Genomic DNA, 25,095 nt, shown 5'->3' with positions numbered 1-25,095 from the left:
ACCAGTGCTTATGACGCAGATGGGCTGAGCTAACTACCTGACAGAGCTTCCAGCATCGCGAAAGATTAAATATGGTTTCAACTTACTTTCGAGTGTTTTTACCTTCATTGCTATCAGTGTTAGCAGTGTCTCAGGGGCAAGATGTTTTTCGTTTTGCGAAAATATACAGTGATCACATGGTTTTGGAACAAGCTCCCAAACGCGCAGTTGTTTGGGGTTACGGTGAAATAGGGAAGAAGGTTTTACTTCAGTTTTCTGGCCAATCATACGATTCGTTAATCACTGCTCATGAGCAAGGTAAATCTGTGTATGAAGAGTTTTGGTGCGCATGGACTTAGCGTTATATTTTCCTGATAATCTCGAATCAGGGGGAGAACACTTTGTATATAAATATACAATGTTGTTTGCGCACCGGAAGACATTTTTTCTGAGACCAAGGGGGGTGATTGGTGAAATAAATATACAATGCTATATGTGTCGCACAACGGAGCGCGATGATCAGGAAACAAACAAAATGAAAACAGCAAATTCCCATTGTGTAAAAGTCGTCATTTCACTGTTTACAGTGTAACGGACCAGACACTTCACTGTTGTTCGTTCGCGGCACCTGCATTTTCGTATGTTCTCGGTATCTACGTCCCCGATTTTCGGCATAAGCAGTTACATTAACTTGTTGTAGGAAATCAAAGTGTAGGATTGTGGCAAGTCCTACTGCTGCCAACAACATTTGGCGGACCATATCAAATTGTGGCGCATTCAACTGTAAAGGGGAAAGAAAAAACCATCAATTTGATGGATGTGATGTTCGGAGATGTTTGGATCTGTAGTGGACAAAGCAACATGGAGTTTACTGTTGTTCAAGTTTGTATGCGTTCAGTTCTTGGTAAATTAGTAGAATTATTTGATTGCTTTCATTGTGCCGCTTTTTATGTACATAACCGTATTGGAATAGCATCGATTTTAAGGTGTAAAGTAATGAAATTATTGATTCTATTTTAAATATCGCCGTGCAGTCAGACAATGCCGCAAAAGCTATCAATGAATCCATACATTATGACCAGATAAGAATATTTACAGCGGGCCGTGATTGTGAATCGAAACCTCAACACGAATTAAAAAGTGTTCTTCTACCTTGGTCCCGTCCTTCACCAGGTAATGTATTGAGATAATGAAATGTCTCCAGTGAAAAAAACTATCCAGCTTCATTAGTCATCCTGTGGGCTTTCTCCAGTGAAAAAACTATCCAGCTTCATTTGTCATCCTGTGGGCTTTCTCCAGTGAAAAAAACTATCCAGCTTCATTAGTCATCCTGTGGGCTTGACAGAATCATATTCACAAGTGTTACATTATGCGCATATTCTTGCATCAATAGAAACTGTTGGTGGAAAGCCGTGGCAGTATTTCTCTGCTGTTTGCTGGTATTATGGAGTGCAACTTTACGAGGAGTTGAAATACCCCATAGGCTTGATCGCTACTTCGTGGGGTGGTACTCCTATAGAAGCATGGTCGTCGCCTGACGCTCTTGCACAATGCGGAGGAGATGAGAGCATTTTGAAAACATCTAACAAAAGATTACAGTACGTTATATGTAAAATCAATTTCATGTTGGCATAAATGTCTTTTCCATAAAATCCACTATTCCGACTATAGACACACGTTTCAAAAATACAAGATCTAATTACAAAATTCGGACAATCAAATAGTTAGACATAGTACTGTTTATGTTGAACAGTGGCAATAAAATGGTTAGTTTTGAGTTTTGGGGGCATTTGAATATGATGCTAGTCAGAACGATTATTTTTGAAGGCACAAGGCATAACAGTAAATTTCAACCATTTTGTGTTACAAAAAAGCATAACGATCAAGGAAAAGCTTGAATATTGGCATGTTGTCGTGAAAATATTGTTAGGTAAAAAGAAATTTACTATCCAAAACGAATTAAAATTTTATGACAAAAAGGTTCAATTTAGACGATACAAATTACTCGACCTATTAAATGTTATCCTCGATAAAGCTATTACAAAAAAGTAGATAATCCTTTTTTCCAAGAAGCTCATGGATGCTTTCGTTCATGATGAGAGAGTTACAGTGGATAAGGAGGCTTTCGTTCATCATGAGAGAGTTATGAGAAAGTTACATTGCGAAAGACAGCAACGAAAAAACGTATAAACATGTTTAGAGTTGCTTTTAATTATAAGTCAAAAAGCCAGATGTTGTTTGAATCTTTGCAGTATTCTTGGATATTCTAGTTTCTAGTTACATGAGAAACGGTAAATGAGAGAGTTAAGTCAAAGATATAAACCAATGAAAATTGTATAAAACATGCTTAAGGTTCTCTTAAATTATAAGTTCCATAAAAAGGCACAGTGTCAGAAGAAGTTAATTTAAACATTGCTGGGTTTGTTTTATGAGAAAACAAAAAGATAAAATTCGAAAGCAAAAAACCCCGTTTTCGGTCCATGCTTCACGATACCTTCTTAAGCGCAAGGCACTAGAACAACGCATGTTAACGTTTCGGTAGGAGATTTCGGCCCCTCCACGCTATCCTACTTAGGGATGCCAATACGTAGCAAGCTTCCAAGCAAATGTAGTGCAAGTACATATAGTTAGTCGTTGCCATGATTATGAATAATTAGGCGAGTGTACTGCGTATGCTCGAGCACATGCGCAGATGATTTCTCTATTAAATTGTTATTAAGCATGCTATTTGCTTCAAAATTAGTGCTAGTAGATGCAGTTGGTCGTTGCCATGACCATGAACTTGGACAGCTGGTCAAGTCGACTGCGCATGCTCAAGTAGACTGCGCATGTGCAGATCATTTATTTGAAAATTTGTGATTGAGCGAGCTAACTACTGCTTAATCGATACTAGTACATACAGTTGGTCGTTGCCATGACCATGAGCTTGGAGAGTTTGTGGAGTTGACTACGCATGTTCAGATTAATTAACAATTAATTTGTGACGGAGCGTGCTCTGAAATTGGTACTTGTATTAGTTGTATGTATGCTTAGCAAGTTTTTACTCATATATTTTTGGCATGCTCTCTGTCTTCTTAAGCTTGTTTTGGCTAAGGCATATCAAACTCGTCAACACTTTCTTACGCCACTCGTAATATCCGTAACGACGTCAGAATTTGTTCAATTTTCTCTACAACTTTGCATGATGCATCCTCATACTGCATGTTATATCCAAGCTTTCCTTTGATTTGACGGTAAATGATTTTATTTACTCTTACACTTTCTGCCTTTATAATTAGGCGTTCTGCATTTCAAATATATTGTACACAAATGCCCCAAGAGCAACTCCTTTATATTTTCTTCTATGTCCGACCATTTGATTGACCGAATTTTGTAATTTAATCTCGCATTTTTGGCACGTGTGTTTACCGTCGGAAAGGTAACACGTGCTACTTTGAATATTTCACGTAGCATGTTCTGAATCTTGATGTCACGAATGACATGCGGACACCACTTCCACTGATCCTTCGACGTCAATTGTATTTTGTAATTTGCTGTAGCATTGGCGTTGGCAAAGATGAATTGCAGTTTGGAGGACCTCAGAAATTCAGTTGTCTTTGGAACGCTATGATTGTTCCTTTTCTAAACATGACGATCCATGGATCGATTTGGTATCAGGGTGAAGACAATGCCCAATATCATTACTTGTCGTATAACTGCTCATTTCCTGCCATGGTAGATGACTGGAGAGCCAAGTGGTATTCTTCCACTCGAGGCAACACAGATCCGGTTTTTCCTTTTGGTTTTGTTCAGGTACGGATGATTGCCAACGGGTCCTTCCTAGTTGCAGGTGCTGGTCTCAGGCATATGTTTATTATTATTAAATTGTTTATATTATAAAGATGTAAGATTAACGGCTGGTCTGTATTTTCTTGAATGAAAATATATGAAACGTTTGAAATATAGCTATCGTCTGTTGGTCACGACTTGAAGAGTACATCACAGAATTTTGCAACTTTGCGCTGGAACCAGACGGCACAATTCGGCTATGTACCAAATCCTCGACAGAAGAACACATTTATGGCCGTAGCGATGGATTTAGGCAACCCCAAATCCCCGTACGGCAGCATACATCCCACCGATAAAACCGATGTTGGGTTTCGGCTTGGTTTGGCCGGTCTATCCATTGCCTATGGTAAAGACAAATACTATACTGGCCCATTAGTATCCAAAATACAGAAATATGTACGCGGAAGTACTGTGTACCTTCAAGTCTTCTTCAAATCATTGAATAAGAAAATAGAACTCAGGAACAGCGATGGCTTTCAGGTATACGGTTGTATCCAAACACACTTTCTAAGAATGAGGTCGGTGTACAGCTGTGAGCGTTTTATTGAAAAGCAAATTCATAATTTCAATAATTTTAGAAAACAATCACTTTAGCAGTTACTCTTACTAGTTTGTTGCAATTTAGGTTCAATGCAAAAACGTTGACACTTGGAAAGATGCGCCAGTTGTTGACCTCGGTGGGAGCTTTGTCTATTTAAAGACAAACTCGTGTGAACCTGTAAGGGTTAGGTATGCTTGGTGTGATTATCCCTGCGTTAAACTGGAGTGTGCTGTGTACAGTGGAGGTCTCCCCTCTCCTCCTTTTTTAATGAATGGTCCATTCGACGAGATCAAAGCTAGGCAGACTAAAAACCATTTTGATTTTATTTATTCATGAGAAATGTCTTGCTTGAATAAACCACATTATCGTTACTCTTGACAATTGTATCAGCAAATACTATGAATTGGTGTTGAAAATTTACTTTCATATACTTTGTAATGAATATGTATTATGGTAAATTGTCTGTTAAATAAAAAATTAATTTTGCAGTTGGAATAAATTGCAGGATGTCTTAATCTTGCGAAACAATGGTTAACAGAAGGCATTATAAAAGGTTTACGGTTTTAAAGACGGTAAAAAATTTCCCGATAAAGTGATAATTGAGCTCGTTAAACGTAGTAAAACGAGTCAGATACTGCAGTGTTTTATGGTTATAATTCCGTATTCTATACAGACGACATTGATCCTTAATCTAATCTCTAATCAACTATACGTTGGCTATAGATTTGTACTATAAGAGTAAGGATTAGGGGTGCGGAAGATCATCATATTTGCGTATCTTTATAACACGACCTTATTGCCGTGTTCGATATTTACAAATCAATAGTACAGCTTCAATAGCAACGCCAATGTGTATTTCGTGCTTGACAAGAAAACATATCAACTGAGAAAATGAAAAACACAACTATTATTTCTGAGTGTAGTTCGAACTTTTAATAATAAAATATTGAATGTTTGTAATTCACGTGGAAATGTGTGGAAGGCAGTGCAAGAACGCATTTCTTGTTCGTGGTTTCCATCATAGCGACAGGGGGAATGCAATCATATTCAACAGGCCTTGGAAATTTTTTCAACTCATTAAGAATCATTTGGATTTCAGTCCTCTGCACCTTCTAGGACTGACTCGCTTATGGCCAAATCCCAGTAATGCTCAACACCGTAGGTTTTTAGATACTCCCTCGCCGACGCCTCGTTGGCGCATGTTTTTAACTTGAAGTCGGAAAAATGTCGCTTTTTTTCTGCACCCTGAAATATAAAGCATGTGGTTGAGGCTACTTCCAAACACGTAAATCCTCTACTACAAATCCCTTCAATTTGCAAACTTCACAAACAAGTCTGCATTACAAAATCCTTTCTAACTACAAGCCTCCCATACAGGCCACTATATATGAAATCCTTATTCCTACATACAAACCTCCCAAACAAGACGACAAAAATTTTGCGCCGTTTTCTCGCCTTCGTCATCCGAATTTGCGTTCTTTTTTGAGCCTTCGGCCCACTTTATTCGATGTAACATCAACCTGCGGTATTTTTTTTGCGCCTTCGGCCCACCTTCGACAATCACGAGATTCATGTCTCTTAACAACACAACACAACCTGAAAGGAATTTTTAGTATATAACATGTAGAGTAAGATCTTTATTAGGGATGCAACAATCAAATGCTCAAAAAATGAGATGTAGAGTAAGGTGTCTTTATCAGAGAAGTGGTCAAATGATTACAGAAATATTAGCTGTATCGTGAGTTTTCTTTATGAAGGATGGAGCGATCAAATGTTCAGCGAAATGATGTGTAGAGTTTCGTGTCTTCATTGAGGATGAAGTGATTAAATGCTCTCAAAAGAAATGGAATGTAGAGTTCGGTGCCTTCATTGAGGATGAAGTGGTTAAATGCTCTCAAAAGAAATGATATGTAAAGTTCGGAGTCTTCATTGAGGATGAAGTGGTTAAATATTCTCAAAGAAATGATGTGTAGAGTTTCGTGTCTTCATTGAGGATGAAGTGGTTAAATGCTCTCAAAAGAAATGGAATGTAGAGCTCGGAGTCTTCATTGAGGATGAAGTGGTTAAATGTTCTCAGAAAAATGGAATGTAGAGTTCGGAGTTTTCATTGAGGATGAAGTGGTTAAATGTTCTCAAAAAAATGGAATGTAGAGCTCGGAGTCTTCATTGAGGATTAAGTGGTTAAATGTTCTCAGAAGAATGGAATGTAGAGTTCGCAGTCTTCATTGAGGATGAAGTGGTTAAATGTTCTCAAAGAAATGGAATGTAGAGTTCGGTGCCTTCATTGAGGATGAAGTGGTTAAATGCTCTCAAAAGAAATGATATGTAGAGTTCGGTGTCTTCATTGAGGATGAAGTGGTTAAATGTTCTCAAAGAAATGGAATGTAGAGCTCGGAGTCTTCATTGAGGATGAATTGGTTAAATATTCTCAAAAAAATGGAATGTAGAGTTCGGAGTCTTCATTGAGGATGAAGTGGTTAAATGTTCACAGAAATGAAAGAAAAGTTATTATGTCTTCAGACTGATTGAGCAAGCTGGGTTCAAGGGAAACAAATGAAAGCTTAAATATCTTCATGATAGAGCAAACTAAGAATCCTGGCACCTGAAATAACATAATATATTTAACTAGAGCTGTTCTTTGGAGTGATGCAACAATAGCCTGTTTTCACACAAGAATTTTTTTTCCTATAAGAAAATTGCTTTTGTATTCGTGCGTTAAATCTGCAACGTCCACAAAAAGATCATTCTGCGATCCTTGCAATTACCTGTCATATACAACTGTCTCGCGTTTGTGTCGACCTTATATTGTTTTTGTGGATGGTGAAGGTCTTTGACTTGATATAAACTGACATGAACGCCAAAACTCGTGTCTTCGTTCAGTTTTTTTATATTTTTCTCCCGTCGTGCCGCTGGCGTTAGCTTCCTTGCTTCGTTTGCAGCCTCGTGAGCTCTGAAGAAGAAACATAGAAATAAATAAACGCCACAAGACAATACACATAAACAGCTGTTACTTCTGAGTTGACATTAATCGTTCATGATGCTGAACAAAATTTCCAACAACTGATCATTCCAAACCATATTTTTTAAAACGAGACGATTCGTCTTGTTTCAGACTTACCTCTGACGTTGAGCCATTTGAGCACGAACGTGAGCTTCCACTTTGGTTGGATCTTGAACTGCTTCACTGCCAAGAACTCGCATGAGATTCGAAATCTTAACTTTACAAAAACAGATGTAAAATGTTGAAACCCGTTCACAAATATTAATGAACTTTCTTTTTTCAAACAAAGGTGGTGTTGCTTATAACTATGTGTACAGCCCCCTATCTTACCATTAGAAGGTGATGGTGGTGGTTATGACTATGGGTATAGTCCACAATCTTACCTTTAGGAGGAGGTGGTGGTTCAAGACCAAGTCGTATTTTCTCTTGTTTTTCAGTCTCAACCTCACGACGTCGCTGAGTTCGTATCTTCTTGCGTTCCTTTTTAGTCAACATCATCGGTAGTATTGGAGTTTCTTTGGGTTCCGCTAAAAACGAGTGCGCATAATGAGAACATTGACAGAACTTCATGTAGACCATTTTATAAGTGTTCTTTACTGTCAACCACTTCCTTTCTCCCCCCTCGTAAAATATATTCGAGTTTATTCACTTTAGAGAGTGAGAAATCGCAAGCAAAGATGGCTACAAGTTTTTGTTCAATGGTCAAAGAATATTAGTCAACAATCATGTATGTTGTAAATGATACACACACTGAAGATATGATTTACCGCTGACACTCACCCGGGGGATGTCGCTGTATCGGATGCTCAATGTAGGAAGTTAATCCTTGAAGATATTTTGGTTTGTCTTGGTCAGCAATCATAAGGAATGCATCATATTTCATATTGGGCATGACGGCTGCATCCCACCACTCGACATCCGGGACGCTGTCTTGTTGCACGTCTTTGCTGGGGGTAATCAGTGCAAGCTTCGTTGCAGACGATATTCCAGTCTTCTTTGCTGCAGCGGCAATTTGAGCTTGTAGTTTTTCCAGTTGAGCCTAGAATTGAAACATTGCTGTCATCGAAAGACGAAGCACACCTACAGCAGAATGGATTGTACCAACCTTGGCACGAATTTTTTGAGCGATTTGCTGAAACTTTCCTTTCTCGTGGAACTTGAATGCGCGTTTGGATCTTGTGGACGATTTTGAACTGAACGGACAAAAGCTTGTTTTGAACAAAATGATGACTGCGTAATTCAACACATGCTGACAATAGCCTTCTAGCGCAATTAATATCCAAGAAAGACAAAGATATGAAAAGCAATGACGTCAAACGCAAGTTTTATCTGAGAAAGACTAAAATGAAAAAACTAAAGACGTCAAACGTAAGCTATATCTGAGAAAGACTAAAATGAAAAAACTAAAGACGTCAAACGTAAGTTATATCTGAGAAAGACTAAAATGAAAAAACTAAAGACGTCAAACGTAAGCTATATCTGAGAAAGACTAAAATGAAAAAACTAAAGACGTCAAACGTAAGCTATATCTGAGAAAGACTAAAATGAAAAAACTAAAGACGTCAAACGTAAGCTATATCTGAGAAAGACTAAAATGAAAAAACTAAAGACGTCAAACGTAAGCTATATCTGAGAAAGACTAAAATGAAAAAACTAAAGACGTCAAACGTAAACTATATCTGAGAAAGACTAAAATGAAAAAAGTAAAGACGTCACACGTAAGCTATATCTGAGAAAGACTAAGGTTTAGAGAGCAAGAGGTGAAACATTGTGAAAAGGTTTCATCAGAATAAAGCAATTTTGAAAAATATTGGTAAAACCCAAAAGTTGGATGCACAGTCCTCGTATTGAGGGTTTCACAGGAACATTTCAAAAAGGTAATCAACACACAATAATCTGAATCAACCAACCTAACTCTGTTGTCGAAGAAGGATTTATTTGCCATATCATCCGTCGGCTTTTCAACCTGCATGAAAGCCTCGCGTTTTTTCGCCCTGATGTTTGCTTTCAGAGTTGGCATTCTGCTCATCATGCTGAGAGCTTTCCCGCTCGAGTCAACAGCTCGTCCCTTGTCGTCAAGAATCAACGCCGATGGTTTGTCGTTTACCGCCGAAAGATTGACTGCAGCAGATCTGAATAGATTTCCAGCCACACTGCTCATCAACGGCAACTAGAAAGAAAGATTCACGTCCTTTTTATCACAAATTGAATATGATTCATAAAATGGTTGTTAGAAAAACACAGCTTGTACCTTTGCTTGAATTCTATTGTGCAAACTTGCTGCCTTTCTTGCTTTTTCTATAGCCTCATTCATCAATGCTTGTTGTTCTTCCAGCGATGGTGGTGGTCCACTGTCCTCTTCTTCATCCAGTGGTATTGGTGGTACGAATTCTGATACGGGTGGTTGGGGTACATGCTGGACCATTGCTTGTTGCTGTTTACGTAAGTTCTCAAGCTGTTCTCTCCTTTCTGCCAATTCCTTCTTCTTCTTTTCCAACATGGCCGAAATCTGCGAAGCATCCAGTGGGGCAGGAACCTCAACTGGTTCGAAGTCTGGAACTGGTGGAGGCAAGGGTTCATTGTCATCTTTTAAGGCTTCGAATCTAAAGAACACATATTTTATTCTATAGTGTATAGTATTGAATAGTGTATGGTACTTTCTACATCTTTATCAATACTGCATGAGCTGTGTTTAGTATTACTAAAGATGTTGTGCAAGGTTAAGTTATTAGCAATGTGAATATTAAAATTAGTTGCTGCAGATTAATAACATGTGTGGTGTGATATATTAATGAAAAAAACTAGCTATTACGATGCACAATTGATGAGACATGAAACCATATGGAAGGGTTTTGACTACATATATGTACTAGTATAGACAGCAAGTGTCGAATGGCTTTGGTATCTTTTCAAATTTATATTGTGGAATAATAAAATTTAGCTCTCATTTATGGGCATAGGAAGATCAATAATTGGGGGAAGATTTATGTATGCACATTATAATCTGTTGAAAACAATAGACTACAGGGAAACATAATATGAGGCATACATGTCTAAGAGCCCCATTATCAATCTCCCTATGCCCATGCCTCCATTACAAGTACTTTGTTGTATGGTAGTCTTCTGATTAAAGTCTCATGGTACAATACTACCATACAAACAAGGGAACAATGGAAGTTATGTCGTCATTTGGTTAGCCCCATGCTCAGGATATCGTGATGATATTTATATCAAGGCAAGCAAGAACAACCTAGTCTTTTTACGTTTTCTCAACGTTTCAGATTCATCTCTTGTCACATCGTCATGATCACGACTGTCACCAAACACATCTTCTAAAGTACGTTTCTTGTTCGTGTTATGTCGACTTGAAGACTTCGGTCTGCGGATCCGATCGAGTTTCGAGAACAGATCATCAACAAACGTCGGTGCTATATCGTCCAGTAGCGAAGTAAGTTCCTTGCAAGCCGAATCCTTGTCTAGATTGTTTTGTAAGCATTGTAAGGCAGCGTTTACAACAGACTTTTCAGAATAACCAAGTCGCTTTTTTACTGTGTCTTTTAACCATGGCTTTATTTCATCGACTTCTTTTCGACTCAAGGCCATTTCCTGATTCTTAAAATTATCTTCCACATATAAGGTTTACCTAAATACCCATCAAAACCATCATGTTTATGTAAAATGTCCAATTTTTAACTTTCTTCATTTCTATCAATTCTATGAAAAACGTACAACGTGCGTTTTTATATGGTGTTTCCATATGCAAACTTTCTTTAGTTCTCAAATAGCTGCAAAAGCAAAACTATCAAAGAAAGCACTGTAGTGTTGATTCAGAAAAGCCATAATAAACGCTATTCAGAATTTTTGAGGGCTTTCTCACTATTTATATGATCAAAAAATGTTTACTCAAAACGAATTCCGTGACAATTACACCTATTTTCTGTGTTGCGAAATTTTCCAAAGAAAGCGGAAACTGTATTTTCCCATTGGCGCATTCACTTTAAATTTCTACCGCTGAAATTTAGTAACGGGCTCGTTATATTGAGCGGGAAATTAAATTTTCATAGCCAGGAAATAGCGCGAGAAATACAAAATTCACCAGACATTTGTATGCTTGGTGGTTTTACGATAATCCAACGAAACCAGTCTATTAAAACTGTCCATTTGAACAATTTAAAGGTGCTAAAAGGATTTCTTTAAAAATGGGTATACATGGACTGACGAAGCTGCTCGGTGATTGTGCACCTACTTGTATGAAAGAAAATGAAATAAAGAATTACTTTGGTATTTGGATTTTTCTTCAATTATCTTACTTCTAAATGTATCATCTCTTGTCCTTTACCAATCAGCTAACGTGAAAAAGTTGTTTAGCGAGCTCGAAAAAGTTGAGACTTTGAGGAATGAAATGTGTTGGTATATAGGCATAGATTTCCAATGATTATGTCATAATATAGGGAACATAGATTAGGTCCGCTTTGTTGTGCAGCTTGCAGCTGAATCCATTTTATTAGATTATTGGCTGCCATAAGCCAGACTGGAAAGATTGTAAACTGTGCACCCAAAATTCGAAATGTTCACACATAAAAGTGTTGTTTTCTCAAAATTGCGCTCCCATATCTGGGCCATAATTCATTTCATCATTCCTTTTGGTTGCAAAATGCAATTAACTGGCTACCATTATGGTACTTGCTTGCTCAATAATGCCTGAAACAACAAATTCAATGGATTGGGACTACTATATGTTCTCTATACCGTGACAAAGCCTATATCGAAATTTTCATGTAAGATTTAGGTGTGGGGAGTATCCTTGTTTTCATCCCTTGCCATTGGGGTTGTCTGTTTTGTGACAGAGACGAAGGAAGAAAATCACAATTTGATTTTGGTAATATTTCAGGCAGAAAAGTTGCCATTGATGCCTCGATGAGCATTTATCAATTTTTGATTGCTGTAAGAAGTGATGGAAGTCAGCTAACAAATGAGGCAGGAGAGGTCACGAGGTAATTGATACGTTTTCATGTATTCTTTATTCAAAGATTCATGGTGATGTGAAGATTTTTCTCAAGCAGCAGATCAACACATTTCCTTTTCAAATTGAGAATGGAGACGTGAAATGTTAAACAGATTGAAAATCTTTCTAACTTTAAATGCACATGTTGATGGGCTTTCTTGAGGGAATGTGGTCACGTTCCAGAATGGAGAGTTTGTACTGCACACAAGGTCACAGGTGCACGATTTTTTGCTAAGAGCACGTGTTTGCATGCAACTTTTGAAAAAGTACATTATTTTGTTGAAAATACAGTGCAAAATTCACATTTTGGGTGCGCATAAACGAAAGCACCAAACTTTCTGTACAATTTGATCTCGGATTTGTAGTTTACAAACTTCCAGTTTGGGTCAAATGTATGTGTAATGTGTATGGTTGGTTGGTTTTAGTCACATTATGGGAATCTTTTATCGTACTATAAGAATGGTGGAAAATGGCATTAAACCAGTGTAAGTTAAATCAACCATAGTTTTTTTGGTGTTGTTGTTTTACTTAAGGGTCTATTTTATGGTTTTGCTTTTCTCATTGTGTGTACTTTAGTTATGTTTTTGATGGAAAGCCACCTAAACTCAAGTCTGGTGAGGTATACATGATTATCTCTTTTGATGTATGTAACTGCATGACTTTTGAGCACATGTTTTCATAGTATGTTATTTTTTAACATATATAGCTTGCAAAAAGAACAGAAAGAAGAGAACAGGCACAGAAAGACCTTCAAGCAGCCGAGGAAGCTGGTACAAATTCATTTGATGCACTTGATAGAAGAAAAATACACCATTGTTCTGATATTGTATTTTATTTTTGCACAACAGGAGATGCAGCAATGATTGACAAAAGTCAACGTAGATTGGTAGGGTAGTTGATGCAGTTCTACATATAACTATCATTTTAACTATTTATGTACTAACTGTCAGTTCAACTATCTATATACTGTCATTTCAACTATCTATATACTAACTGTCATTTCAACTATCTATATACTAACTGTCATTTCAACTATCTATATACTAACTGTCATTTCAACTATCTATATACTAACTGTCATTTCAACTATCTATATACTAACTGTCATTTCAACTATCTATATACTAACTGTCATTTCAACTATCTATATACTAACTGTCATTTCAACTATCTATGTACTAACTGTCATTTCAACTATCTATGTACTAACTGTCATTTCAACTGTCTATGTACTAACTGTCATTTCAACTATCTATATACTGTCATTTCAACTATCTATATACTGTCATTTCAACTATCTATATACTAACTGTCATTTCAACTATCTATATACTAACTGTCATTTCAACTATCTATATACTAACTGTCATTTCAACTATCTATATACTAACTGTCATTTCAACTATCTATGTACTAACTGTTATTTCAACTATCTATGTACTAACTGTCATTTCAACTATCTATATACTAACTGTCATTTCAACTATCTATGTACTAACTGTCATTTCAACTATCTATGTACTAACTCTCATTTCAACTATCTATATACTAACTGTCATTTCAACTATCTATATACTAACTGTCATTTCAACTATCTATATACTAACTGTCATTTCAACTATCTATATACTAACTGTCATTTCAACTGTCTATGTACTAACTGTCATTTCAACTATCTATATACTAACTGTCATTTCAACTATCTATATACTAACTGTCATTTCAACTATCTATATACTAACTGTCATTTCAACTATCTATGTACTAACTGTCATTTCAACTATCTATGTACTAACTGTCATTTCAACTGTCTATGTACTAACTGTCATTTCAACTATCTATATACTGTCATTTCAACTATCTATATACTGTCATTTCAACTATCTATATACTAACTGTCATTTCAACTATCTATATACTAACTGTCATTTCAACTATCTATATACTAACTGTCATTTCAACTATCTATATACTAACTGTCATTTCAACTATCTATGTACTAACTGTTATTTCAACTATCTATGTACTAACTGTCAGTTCAACTATCTATATACTAACTGTCATTTCAACTATCTATGTACTAACTGTCATTTCAACTATCTATGTACTAACTCTCATTTCAACTATCTATGTACTAACTGTCATTTCAACTATCTATATACTAACTGTCATTTCAACTATCTATATACTAACTGTCATTTCAACTATCTATATACTAACTGTCATTTCAACTATCTATGTACTGTCATTTCAACTATCTATATACTAACTGTCATTTCAACTATCTATATACTAACTGTCATTTCAACTATCTATGTACTAACCATCATTTCAATGACCACATGTAATTGTTATAGTTGTGTAAGAAAACACCAAATCTATTTACATTTTTTAATTAGAATTTTTAAATCATTTAACATTCCAGTGGAATGATTTAACATAAGAGTTAAACAAATTGCTGAACAGTTTTTATAGATGTATGACATGAAGATGATTAACATCTTGCTTCACTATTTGTATTTAGGCATGAAAATATTTTGGAGTTGATTTTGACAAACTAGTTTTCACTCAACTTAGGTCAAAGTTACCAAACAACATAATGAGGAATGTAAAAGTGTACTACAATTAATGGGAGTACCTTATCTGGATGTAAGTATGTTTTATGTCATGTGATGCAATCACGTAAGATCATGTGACCACTTAAGGTGTAATGGTCATCATGAAATCATGTGACATCTTCATGTACCCAGTGATGCCAATGTAATGTTTCCTATAGGTACTAAAAGTCTTTATTTATGTTCCTTGAAAATTACAGAGTTGTCAAACGGTGTGCAATTTATGTAAATCTAAAGGACATAAAAACCATGACCAGCCGACAATTTAAAGAAATATAGTATAAAGCAAATTTCAAATAAGCAAGACATCTTGAGATTGCAAAATATGCATAAAAACAAGACGAGAAGTGAACTGTAAATTTTCGACTTTATTTCAAAGTCATCCTCAGACAGAATCAATTTATGAATATTCTGGATCTCAAGATGTCTTGCTTTTTTTGGAGTCTGCTTTATAGTAAAGGACATTTTGGAGGTGTCTTGACCCCAAAGAATAAAATCCTGCATGTACCACAAAGTTTTTCAAGATTTTAGCATTGATCTGCTCTCAAGTTTTCCCAATGCTCTCATCGATTTGCATAAGCCTGTGCTAAAAAACTTTTACTTCTTGTATGAGTTAGGCTGGCAATAATGCAAAGCAGATAAATTTAAAACAAATGTTTCAATTTTTCCTCTAACATGCATTCACGACTGATTGAGCTCTTATCAGTTTGCACAAGCCAATGCAAACTCGGCTTTTGACCAATCAGTGCACGTGTTTCATTGTCGTTATTTTATATATATTATATTATATAAACCTTGTCTGGTAATCCACCTTTATCATCTGTTAATTATACATAATATTATTTTGTAGGCACCTTGTGAGGCTGAGGCACAATGTGCTTCCCTTGTTGCCAATGGAAAGGTATTGTTGCACCTCAATATGCAGGCTGCTCAACTCAGTGCAAATACTCTGTTGTTGTGCTTTTTGAAAGTTTCGTAGTTTTTACTAGCTGTTATATTGAGAACATAAGTTTAAGATGTTGGTCTCAGGGGCTGTTCACATGAGCCTGGTAACAGGGATTTAGCGAGGCGTGAAATGATTTTGAGTCATTGAAAGGAGCAAAAACTTTAAGCGCAAAACTTACAACCTTTTCTTAAGCGTCATATGTCATTTTAGTCGTAATTTTTAAATCATGCTAAATTATTTGTTTTCATTTTAAAGGTTTTGTGAATTTTCAAAATCAGAGCATAGAAAAATTGCTCAAATAAGTTTTTGGTTGTGAAGTATTTAATCTTTTCCATTTGCCAAAATGATTTAACGCTTTGCTGAATCCCGGCTATCGGGCTCATGTGAACAACCCCTTAAACAGTTAAACTGGTTAGAATTAATTCTAAATAGAATAAACCAAACCAACCCAGTCCTCGTGATGCCTCACCTCGTATAATTTATTTATAAATAAGGTTTATGCTACAGCTACGGAAGACATGGATAGTTTAACATTTGGATCATTGATTACCTTACGTCACATGACCTTCAGCGAGGCAAGGTTAGTTACGTATGAAATTAAAGGGGGGGGCGGGCATGTTTCATTTCAAGCTTTTCCAGGAACTTACATCATCGCGCGCGGTTTTCATAATGAATCGCATCTTTCCTTTACCTATGTTCCCATAGGAAATTGCCAATTCAAGAGTTTCACTTGAAAAAAATTTTGGAAGAACTTGGTTTCACGCAAGATGAGGTATGTAGTAGTTCGTGTATGTATGAGTATGTTTTCAGTGGAACATGTAAAAGCTTGGGGTAAGGTGTGGGCGAAGTTCTATATTTTCAATGAAACATGTAAACGTTTGGGGAAATTAGAGAGATTTAGTAAACACGACGTATCGTCAAAAACGCCGTGAAAATGGCGTAAAAATTGCGTGATATTCCCATATATGGTTGGGTCCACGCCATATTTACGGCCTCTTAGACGATACACGTCGTGTTTGCTAAATCTCTTTATTTTGTGTAATCTAACATTCCCACTTGAGATAGGTTTTGCAATATTCAACTTGGCAATTTTTGCTTGCGAATATCACTTAATGGAAAGTATAGGAAGAAAATTATAGTAAATTTACCAACTTGACACAGCTATATTTGTGAGACCGCAAAATTTCGTGATTCCACTTAAGTTTAGCATGCTGTCGTTTCTGCTGAAAATAACATTAAATTACCGGCTATCCTGTTGAATGATTTGTGAGAATAGTTCATCGCATAATGGTATTACAGAATTATAACTTACAGCATTTTGTGATTTTCGTTTTTTATGTTTGCAGTTTATCGACCTGTGTATTCTACTTGGATGTGATTATTGCGATTCGATAAAAGGTCTGACGTTTAACTTGAAACATTTGTCAGTTCACTAACGAGAAAATCCTGTCCTTTGATGAAAAAATGTGGGGTTTGGGATTCGTTTAAAATAAGTGAAAATTTCATGCGGTCAGTCAAAGTTGTGTAAAGAAACATTTTTATCGACATCATACGTGTAGGTATCGGGCCAAAGAGAGCTATCGAGCTTGTACGGCAACATCGTTCTATTGAGGGAATCTTGAAACACATTGACAGCAAGGTAAGCACAACCTCCAGTTACGCTCTAGACTAACGTTTTCTAATACGGAGAGCAGGGGCTTTGGAAGTTTTTAAAGGTGGGGGTGTTCCATGGACACAATGCCATCGCACACACTGCTCAAGTAATGAAACTGCTTGCTATTAGTTATTTTTGTTCAGTTTTCTTTCGAATACATCATGTCAGAGTGAAAGGCGTTTTTAACGATTTGAAAAGTTACTAGTGAGTACATCTGTAAAAACTTTACCTTCAATATATCATAAACGTTCAGGCAAAAAGTTAAAATCAAGGATGTCCGGACATCCAGACAGACACCCGTGGCTACCCAAGCCCCTGACTGACAGTATAGGGGCTACCCAAGCCCCTGACTGACAGTATAGGGGCTACCCAAGCCCCTGACTGACAGTATAGGGGCTACCCAAGCCCCTGACTGACAGTATAGGACAGAGTAATCAGTTAAATTTGTCTTAACAGAAATATCCAATACCTGAAGACTGGAAGTATAAGGTTCGAAACATAATCGTCAAGAGGTATACGTTTTCCTCTTTAATGAACACTTTCTTTTTGTTTGTATTAATGTACTTAACCAGGAAGCAAGAGCATTATTCAAAAATCCAGATGTTGCCGATCCCGAAAAAGTCGAGGTTCGTAATATGCTTGATATTTATTGGGGGCCAGCTGAACTTTAGCAGATTGGATAGCGAGACTCAACTAAAGACGAACATCCCTAAAATCGACCCTTTTGAAGTAAAAAAATCACAGATAAATTACTTTACAGCGTTTTTTTATTTATCTCGCTCTGTATGTGTTTCTTGAACTGCCGAACTGTTGAAATTCAATTGCTTGGATGTAAATCATATTTTTTTTTCAGTTGAAATGGTGTGATCCTGACGTTGATGGTCTTGTTCATTTCCTTGTTAAGGAAAAAGGATTCAGGTGAAGTTTGAAGGATTTTAAGGTGTTACTAAGCACAGCAAGTGCAACCGGTGGCATGCAAGTTGAACCGGTGGCATGCAAGTTAAACCGGTGGCATGCAAGTTGAACCGGTGGCATGCAAGTTGAACCGGTGGCATGCAAGTTGAACTGGTGGTATGCAAGTTGAACCAGTGGCATGCAAGTTGAACCGGTGGCATCCAAGTTGAACCGGTGGCATGCAAGTGCAACCGGTGGCATGCAAGTGCAACCGGTGGCATGCAAGTGTAATAGTAGTCGTGCAAGTTAAACTGGTGGCGTGCAAGTTGAACCGGTGGCATGCAAGTTGAACCGGTGGCATGCAAGTTGAACTGGTGGTATGCAAGTTGAACCGGTGGCATGCAAGTGTAACCGGTGGCATGCAAGTGTAACCGGTGGCATGCAAGTGCAACCGGTGGCAAGCAAGTTGAACCGGTGGCATGCAAGTTGAACCGGTGGCATGCAAGTGTAACCGGTGGCATGCAAGTGCAACCGGTGGCATGCAAGTTGAACCGGTGGCATGCAAGTGCAACCGGTGGCATGCAAGTGTAACCGGTGGCAAGCAAGTTGAACCGGTGGCATGCAAGTGTAATAGTAGTCGTGCAAGTTAAATTCATTGTCAAAGTTTGCAAGTTTAGTTGTACATTATAGGGTTCCATGAGTTTATTTCAAATTCAACTTAAGGGATATTTATCATAATCGTATTTTGTGTTTGAATAGCGAGGAAAGAATTCGCTCAGGAATTAGCAAACTGCAGAAGGCAAGAAAAACGTCTGTCCAGGGTCGTCTTGATGGTTTTTTCAAAGTTCTAGCGACAACGCCGAACGCGACAAACAAACGAAAAGCTGACAATAAGAAAACGAAAGGACCTGCTGCGAAAAAGGCCAAATCAGGTAATTTTGGTAAACGGCGATGAAACAACGTAGAATACTACAACTTGTTGTTTTCAATGGAAATTGAGTGAGTTGCAAATTTTGCGTTGGTTGAGGTTGAACTAGTTTTGATAAAATAAAAGTTTGTCATATATTTTCATTTGTAAATAAAAGAAGCTACATAGTTTTACTATACAAAACTATGTAATACCATAAATAAAATATTTTTTTACTTTTTACCATGTATTGCTCCTTGGATGTCTTAGGTAAGTTCGGTTTTTGACGAGGTGCACATTGAATGGAAGTTAGTTATGCCCTGTTCATATTACTTCAGCTTGGACATATCTATGCGGGGGGGGGGTATATCTTTGAAGCAACTTTAATGCATATTCGCAGGGGTGTGTGTATCTATGAACTAACTGTGATGCATATGCAGGGAGTATATCTATGAACTAACCATGATACTTATACAAGGGGGTGTATCTATGAACTAACTATGATACTTATACAAGGGGGGTGTATCCATGAACTAACCGTGATACTTATACAAGGGGGTGTATCTATGAACTAACTGTGAAGCATGTGCAGGGGTGTGTGTCTATCAACTGTGATATATATGTAAAGGGTGTATTTATGAGCTAACTGTGATACACATGCAGGGGAGGTGTATCTGTTAAACTAAACATGACAAACTTCAGTTATTGTCACATTATGTTTGCAAATGTAATTTTTGTCTAAATATATCAATTATTATCAGATATAGCAAATTTACTTCATATTGAAACAGTGTGACCATATACGCAAAGCTTTTTCATTGGATTTGGTTAGATGGGTTTAGACCCTCCCCCTTGCTCTGAACTCTTCAAGAGTGGATGAGTCTAAGCTTATCAGACCAATTCTAGTCAAAAGATTTGTTCATATGGCCTCACTATATTTGGAGGCATTTGAATTTGTGAAAATTCAAAGTTAGCAACAACTTATACATAAATAATATAGACATGAAACAGCTTTAAACAACAGCTGGCAACAATTTTAATGATATTGGCTCCTGTCCTTAACAATTTTACAATTAGTTTTTCATTTCTTTCACATCTTAATGTTTTTGAATGAATAAAAGTACTTGCATAACAATTATACCTGCCTATGACACTTCTACAATTCAGTACATATTTGCCTTTCAAGCAAAATTGCCATCAACGGATGCCACCCCTTAGCGCAAGAACCAAGTGTAGGACTGATCCTCCTTGGATTTTGTAGTCTAGTGCGGTTTTCTCGTCGTTCCTAAGATGAAATAAGTTTGTCTATCAATATCAAAATGAGGCAACTTTTTATGCAACATTTTTATTTGTTGTTCTTACATTTGTTTTCCACTAAAAATTAATCTAAAAAAGAAGAGTTTGTTTAGTAGAGTTTAAAATTTTCAAGAAGTGTCACATATCCTTTGATGTTTGAAGGTGAAAATGAGCTAGGATATGTAAAACCTTTGCTGCGGAGGTGGTATTCCCTCTTTTTCTTCAACTCTTTCTTTTATTCTTTCGACCTTGAAAATTATTTTTTAGTTGATTTTTATAGGCGTTTACACATTGAAAGAAAGTGCACATGAACATACATAGGAAATACTGTATTAAAACATATGGCTCTTGTTCTGATACCATAGGCAAAACTCTACTTTTAAATGGGTTATTCAAATACTGATGTGGAAAGCCTGAAATTTGGCCTTCTGTGCAAAATTACTTGGCAGGAACAAAAAATTTTCACTTGCATGCTGGCTTTCCCATAGTATTTAAGTTCAAATTTTATGGGGTGCCTCTGACAAATTACGAACTTTTAAAGGTGAAAGTGAAAATTATTATAGTTGATGTCATGTAGCCTTATCATGAGCTAAGAAAATTCAGCTTTGGAACTTGGGAGAATTTAACATGCAACTTGGGAGAAATTGATATTGTAACTTGCAACCTTCCTGTGTTAATAAAATTAGTTTACAGTTTGCAAATGATTTAATCGCCTAATTCTAACCCTTGAAAATATTGCTCAATTTAAGGAAAAGCAAGCAAGCTCAATGGAAACAGGAGAGGTTAAAGGTACAGGTAGTGCAGAATAGTTTAACAAACCTTGTCTGTTGGCTCAATGTCAATTTCAATCTGAAACAGGTTATAATCAGTTGAAGATATTACTTTTCTAAGATATATTAAAATTCGCACTTATTCATGGAGATTCATACCTCTTTTCCAGTCAACGTCTATGAAATGGAAAATGAGAAACCTTTTAATTCTTATGCCGAAAATTTTGAAATTCACGTGATTCTTTGTCCTACCTTCACCTTGATTAGCATTTTTTAGACTCTTGAGTATGTTCCCTCAGTCTGAAATAAACGACTCAATGTTTATACTTCGCAGAATATAGGGTTTTTGCAGTGCACATGAAGAAGAAATGCGGAATTCTAAAATTTCGGTGCTGTTGTGATTGCGGCTCAATTAACATGTTGTATACTTCATGCAATACTGATCTGAAATGATCATCGCACTTTATGTTAATTTCGCTTCGCGATTAATGATGCAATCAAAGAAGATCGCGTTAGGTTTGTGAAATTACAATCTAGCTCAGATGTAGTAGCGTTTTTTTAACTTTATCATGAAGAAAAACTACAAGACTGTAACGGACACCATCAATATGGAAAATTTTGAAATTTACCTGAAAGACGAAATATTCGTGGATTACTTCAACACATTTCTATCGTTGCCGGTACGATGCAGTTTTTAGTTGAGAGTATGGTATTTTCTTAAATTTTTTTGCAACAATACATGACTACGATATTTGTTATAGATTTTTCCTACTCGATTTCTATACCGTCCTCGGCGAAGAAGGTTTGAGTTCGATCCTCCATTGAAAAATTATCGAGTAAGTTTCAACTGTTTCGTTCTTTGTACGTTCACTGGGAATTTTTGGTTCACTCTTTCACTCATAAAGTAAATGGTTTGAATCCGAGAGTATCGTTACATGTTTTTAAATGTAGATCGTCCAGGTTGGTATAGTCCTGAGAAGGACTGTTTTTGTTGTTGTTGACTGACTGACATTGTTTTTGACTCTGAAGATGACTAAGGTTGTCGAAACGTCAGTCAACAACAACAAAAACAGTCCTTCTCAGGACTGTACCAACCTGGACGATCTACATCTACAAACATGTAAAACATATCGTTTTTAAATTTTAGATGCCAACTAAAAGCTTTTGCAAGGCCTTTATTCGTGAAATCATCTTTGACTCGTTTTAGGTGGAAAACAAGATAATGCTGACATGGATTATGACGGAACGTCTGCCGTCCTTTTGGAAAACGGATCTGTATCTTGATTACTTGCTCTGCAAACTGTTGATCTCTTCATCCGAAGATGAGTTACGTAATGGAAAAGGTTGAAAAGTTTCGTTGATTTTAACCAGTATGCAGTCAGGTTACATGTTTTGTTTTGAACTACATTCCAATGTCTGTAAATGTGGCTCGTTGCGTTGTGAACGCCGAGCCTGTTTTAAAGGAGGAAGAATAGTTTCTGTACATGTTTGTAGACAGTGGCGTAGCCAGCTCGCAAGTTTTGGTCGTGCTATGTAAACTTCAGATCATTAACAATATTCATTTCTTTAGAAATCTTTTGTTTTTACAGTGAGTGAACACAAAAAAATTAACATAGCAGGACCAAATTTGAGGGCTGGCTACGCCACTGTTTGTAGATGAAGATTTGACTCTGAATATGACTACCGCTAAGGTTGTCGAAACGTCAGTCAACAACAACAAAAACAGTCCTATACCAACCTGGACGATCTACATCTACAAACATGTAGCGATACTCCCGGGTTCAAACCATTTGCAATATTTTCTGTATCGACAATATGATCTTTGTATCTTTAAGTCACGCACATTAAATCTTTGTGGTATTATGCTTGGTACTGTTCCTATCGCAGGCAATTGAAATCCTTGATCCTTATCACTAATCCTTGATCCTTATCACTATTTTTGACGTATTTGTTTTCAACCTCCCTTCCAGTAAATGAGAAATCGTCGAGAAAATACATCGGAAGCCTGATTGGCATGCAAAATTTTCGCTACTACACCAAGGGTGCCGTTGGAGAACACCTTTTGAACTTCTGGTGCGAAGCCGAAAGATTCCGTCAAATGAAACCAGAATTGCGTCGATTTGCCTTCCGAGAAATCCAGTTCAAATTCCTCACTAAGGGATCAGCGTACGAGATACCAGATGCGATAAAGCAGTGCATCTACTACGGTGAATGTACTGGAGTGCAAATGATTTCAAAACATCTCGCCATTTTCACTGAAAATGTTTTTGTGGACGCGCAAAATTGCGTGATTGAGAAATTGTGCGGCTACTGGGTGCCCAAGTACGTTTTACACAAATGTTGCGGAATGTCGACGTTTTATCATCAGAGGGATTTGAGTGAACCCATCGAGACAAAAAGGAGCAGGAAGAACTCGATGGAGGATAATATGACGTACTCCGTTGAAAATTACGTGAAAAATAACAAAGGCAAGAATTGTTTATCATCAACGTAATTTAATGAATGACCGGCTTAAGTTGCTTTTAATAAAGTAAATAGATTCAATCTGGGAGTTATTGTCTAATGTTTATGGAAGTTGGTCGTCCAGTTTGTGGAAGTTCTAATGTTTATGGAAGTTGGTCGTCCCGTTTGTGGAAGTTCTAATGTTTATAGAAGTTGATCGTCCAGTTTGGGGAAGTTCTGATGTTTATGGATGTTACTCGTCCAGTTTGGGGAAGTTCTAATGTTTATGGAAGTTGATCGTCCAGTTTGTGGAAGTTCTAATGTTTATAGAAGTTGATCGTCCGGTTTGTGGCAGTTCTAATGTTTATAGAAGTTGATCGTCCAGTTTGGGAAGTTCTATTGTTTATGGAAGTTGATCGTCCAGTTTGTGGAAGTTCTAATGTTTATAGAAATTGATCATCCAGTTTGGGGAAGTTCTAATGTTTATGGAAGTTGATCGTCCAGTTTGTGGCAGTTCTAATGTTTATAGAAGTTGATCGTCCAGTTTGGGGAAGTTCTAATGTTTATGGAAGTTGATCGTCCAGTTTGTGGAAGTTCTAATGTTTATAGAAATTGATCATCCAGTTTGGGGAAGTTCTAAGATGATGATTATAGGTGGGCTGTTTCAATCTCTTTGTCTGTTTAGGTGGTCATTTGAACTGGACAATCAACTTTCGCATGTTTCTACCTACCTGTTTGGATTCCACGGCACGGGATTCGGATGATCGTAATCTGAAATCCTTATGTAGATTTAGAGCCATTTATCGCACAGTGAGATTTACAGTAGCCTGCTTGCAGCCTGAATTCCTTATTTCCGTTATTAAATAAGGCTAGATACACAGTTCTTTTTTCAATAGCTTTTCTGTAAGCGCCATTATCTCCTGTATTGTATAGATGAAACCACGAGTGAAATAGCCGAGATTATCGAAGAAGAAGACGACGAGTATGAAAAAGCGAAAAACCTTTACTTCCTGGAAAATCGCGTGTCGTCCACGGAGAGCGTCAATCGTGAGGGAGAGAAAGCGAGTAGGAGTGCGAGTCCGTTCCTTCCTGAGATTCAGAAAAGCACTGCCTCAATCTCGCCGAGTGGATTCGTCAAGGTAATATACAAACTGCTACATTTTGAGCTTGTATGTGACGAATCGCCTCGCTTCGTTTGAAATTAGAAATTTTTTAAT

At 36.9% G+C, this 25,095-nt stretch overlaps 4 protein-coding genes across 7 annotated transcripts; 2 read left to right on the top strand and 2 right to left on the bottom strand.

Moving 5' to 3' along the window:
* LOC124437592 (sialate O-acetylesterase-like) lies at positions 1 to 4,883 on the top strand. 3 transcript variants are annotated; one of them, XM_046987556.1, is made up of 7 exons: positions 1 to 297; positions 680 to 861; positions 1,014 to 1,152; positions 1,373 to 1,577; positions 3,519 to 3,771; positions 3,925 to 4,325; positions 4,433 to 4,647. In XM_046987556.1, exons 1-7 carry the CDS (start codon positions 72 to 74, stop codon positions 4,503 to 4,505), a joined length of 1,479 nt encoding a protein of 492 aa, XP_046843512.1. In that variant the 5' UTR covers positions 1 to 71; the 3' UTR covers positions 4,506 to 4,647. The 3 variants fall into 3 exon arrangements, with proteins under 3 accessions (XP_046843512.1, XP_046843510.1, XP_046843511.1); XM_046987554.1 differs by having other exon boundaries at positions 5 to 297; positions 3,925 to 4,287; positions 4,433 to 4,883; XM_046987555.1 differs by having other exon boundaries at positions 5 to 297; positions 680 to 883; positions 1,078 to 1,152; positions 3,925 to 4,287; positions 4,433 to 4,883.
* A 302-nt stretch (positions 4,884 to 5,185) lies between these two features.
* LOC124437591 (U4/U6 small nuclear ribonucleoprotein Prp3-like) lies at positions 5,186 to 11,068 on the bottom strand. The gene is made up of 10 exons (XM_046987553.1): positions 10,600 to 11,068; positions 9,601 to 9,952; positions 9,260 to 9,519; positions 8,455 to 8,542; positions 8,130 to 8,388; positions 7,733 to 7,876; positions 7,467 to 7,566; positions 7,114 to 7,298; positions 5,763 to 5,944; positions 5,186 to 5,593 (listed from the first exon to the last, which is right to left on the bottom strand). Exons 1-10 carry the CDS (start codon positions 10,950 to 10,952, stop codon positions 5,444 to 5,446), a joined length of 2,073 nt encoding a protein of 690 aa, XP_046843509.1. The 5' UTR covers positions 10,953 to 11,068; the 3' UTR covers positions 5,186 to 5,443.
* LOC124437597 (flap endonuclease 1-like) lies at positions 10,715 to 21,582 on the top strand. Of its 2 annotated transcripts, XM_046987561.1 has the most exons (18): positions 10,715 to 10,797; positions 11,526 to 11,630; positions 12,241 to 12,343; positions 12,780 to 12,839; positions 12,931 to 12,973; positions 13,061 to 13,124; positions 13,203 to 13,240; positions 14,932 to 15,003; positions 15,820 to 15,870; positions 16,410 to 16,495; positions 16,621 to 16,687; positions 17,262 to 17,313; positions 17,475 to 17,554; positions 18,026 to 18,058; positions 18,142 to 18,195; positions 18,423 to 18,487; positions 19,223 to 19,395; positions 21,416 to 21,582. In XM_046987561.1, exons 2-18 carry the CDS (start codon positions 11,549 to 11,551, stop codon positions 21,451 to 21,453), a joined length of 1,161 nt encoding a protein of 386 aa, XP_046843517.1. In that variant the 5' UTR covers positions 10,715 to 10,797; positions 11,526 to 11,548; the 3' UTR covers positions 21,454 to 21,582. The 2 variants fall into 2 exon arrangements, with proteins under 2 accessions (XP_046843517.1, XP_046843518.1); XM_046987562.1 differs by lacking the exons at positions 10,715 to 10,797; positions 12,780 to 12,839 and having other exon boundaries at positions 11,379 to 11,630.
* LOC124437598 (NEDD8) lies at positions 20,383 to 21,826 on the bottom strand. The gene is made up of 6 exons (XM_046987563.1): positions 21,689 to 21,826; positions 21,596 to 21,613; positions 21,486 to 21,515; positions 20,856 to 20,914; positions 20,733 to 20,756; positions 20,383 to 20,655 (listed from the first exon to the last, which is right to left on the bottom strand). Exons 1-6 carry the CDS (start codon positions 21,704 to 21,706, stop codon positions 20,568 to 20,570), a joined length of 237 nt encoding a protein of 78 aa, XP_046843519.1. The 5' UTR covers positions 21,707 to 21,826; the 3' UTR covers positions 20,383 to 20,567.
* Between the last annotated feature and the right edge of the window lie 3,269 nt (positions 21,827 to 25,095).

Source organism: Xenia sp. Carnegie-2017, unplaced genomic scaffold, assembly GCF_021976095.1.
Source record: "Xenia sp. Carnegie-2017 unplaced genomic scaffold, XeniaSp_v1 HiC_scaffold_16, whole genome shotgun sequence".
NCBI classification, from domain to species: domain Eukaryota; kingdom Metazoa; phylum Cnidaria; class Anthozoa; order Malacalcyonacea; family Xeniidae; genus Xenia; species Xenia sp. Carnegie-2017.
The sequence above is the reverse complement of the archived record's forward strand: the minus strand, read 5'-3'. Positions and strand labels throughout refer to the sequence as shown.

What these genes read in the sequence shown, in the direction of transcription:
- LOC124437592 (XM_046987554.1), top strand. Translation starts at nt 72, where the DNA reads ATGGTTTCAACTTACTTTCGAGTGTTTTTACCTTCATTGCTATCAGTG. An exon ending in TTGGTCCCGTCCTTCACCAG is followed by an intron (nt 1,153 to 1,372) that starts GTAATGTATTGA and finishes TTGCATCAATAG; the next exon opens with AAACTGTTGGTGGAAAGCCG. An exon ending in GGAACAGCGATGGCTTTCAG is followed by an intron (nt 4,288 to 4,432) that starts GTATACGGTTGT and finishes GTTGCAATTTAG; the next exon opens with GTTCAATGCAAAAACGTTGA.
- LOC124437591 (XM_046987553.1), bottom strand. Translation starts at nt 10,952, where the DNA reads ATGGCCTTGAGTCGAAAAGAAGTCGATGAAATAAAGCCATGGTTAAAA. An exon ending in TTCTTCGACAACAGAGTTAG is followed by an intron (nt 8,543 to 9,259) that starts GTTGGTTGATTC and finishes TTGTCCGTTCAG; the next exon opens with TTCAAAATCGTCCACAAGAT. An exon ending in GAGACAGTTGTATATGACAG is followed by an intron (nt 5,945 to 7,113) that starts GTAATTGCAAGG and finishes AATTCCTTTCAG; the next exon opens with GTTGTGTTGTGTTGTTAAGA.
- LOC124437597 (XM_046987561.1), top strand. Translation starts at nt 11,549, where the DNA reads ATGGGTATACATGGACTGACGAAGCTGCTCGGTGATTGTGCACCTACT. An exon ending in ATGACCTTCAGCGAGGCAAG is followed by an intron (nt 16,496 to 16,620) that starts GTTAGTTACGTA and finishes ATGTTCCCATAG; the next exon opens with GAAATTGCCAATTCAAGAGT. An exon ending in TGAAACACATTGACAGCAAG is followed by an intron (nt 17,555 to 18,025) that starts GTAAGCACAACC and finishes TTGTCTTAACAG; the next exon opens with AAATATCCAATACCTGAAGA.
- LOC124437598 (XM_046987563.1), bottom strand. An exon ending in ACATTGAGCCAACAGACAAG is followed by an intron (nt 20,915 to 21,485) that starts GTTTGTTAAACT and finishes ATAATTTTCAAG; the next exon opens with GTCGAAAGAATAAAAGAAAG. An exon ending in ATTTTTAGTGGAAAACAAAT is followed by an intron (nt 20,656 to 20,732) that starts GTAAGAACAACA and finishes ATTTCATCTTAG; the next exon opens with GAACGACGAGAAAACCGCAC.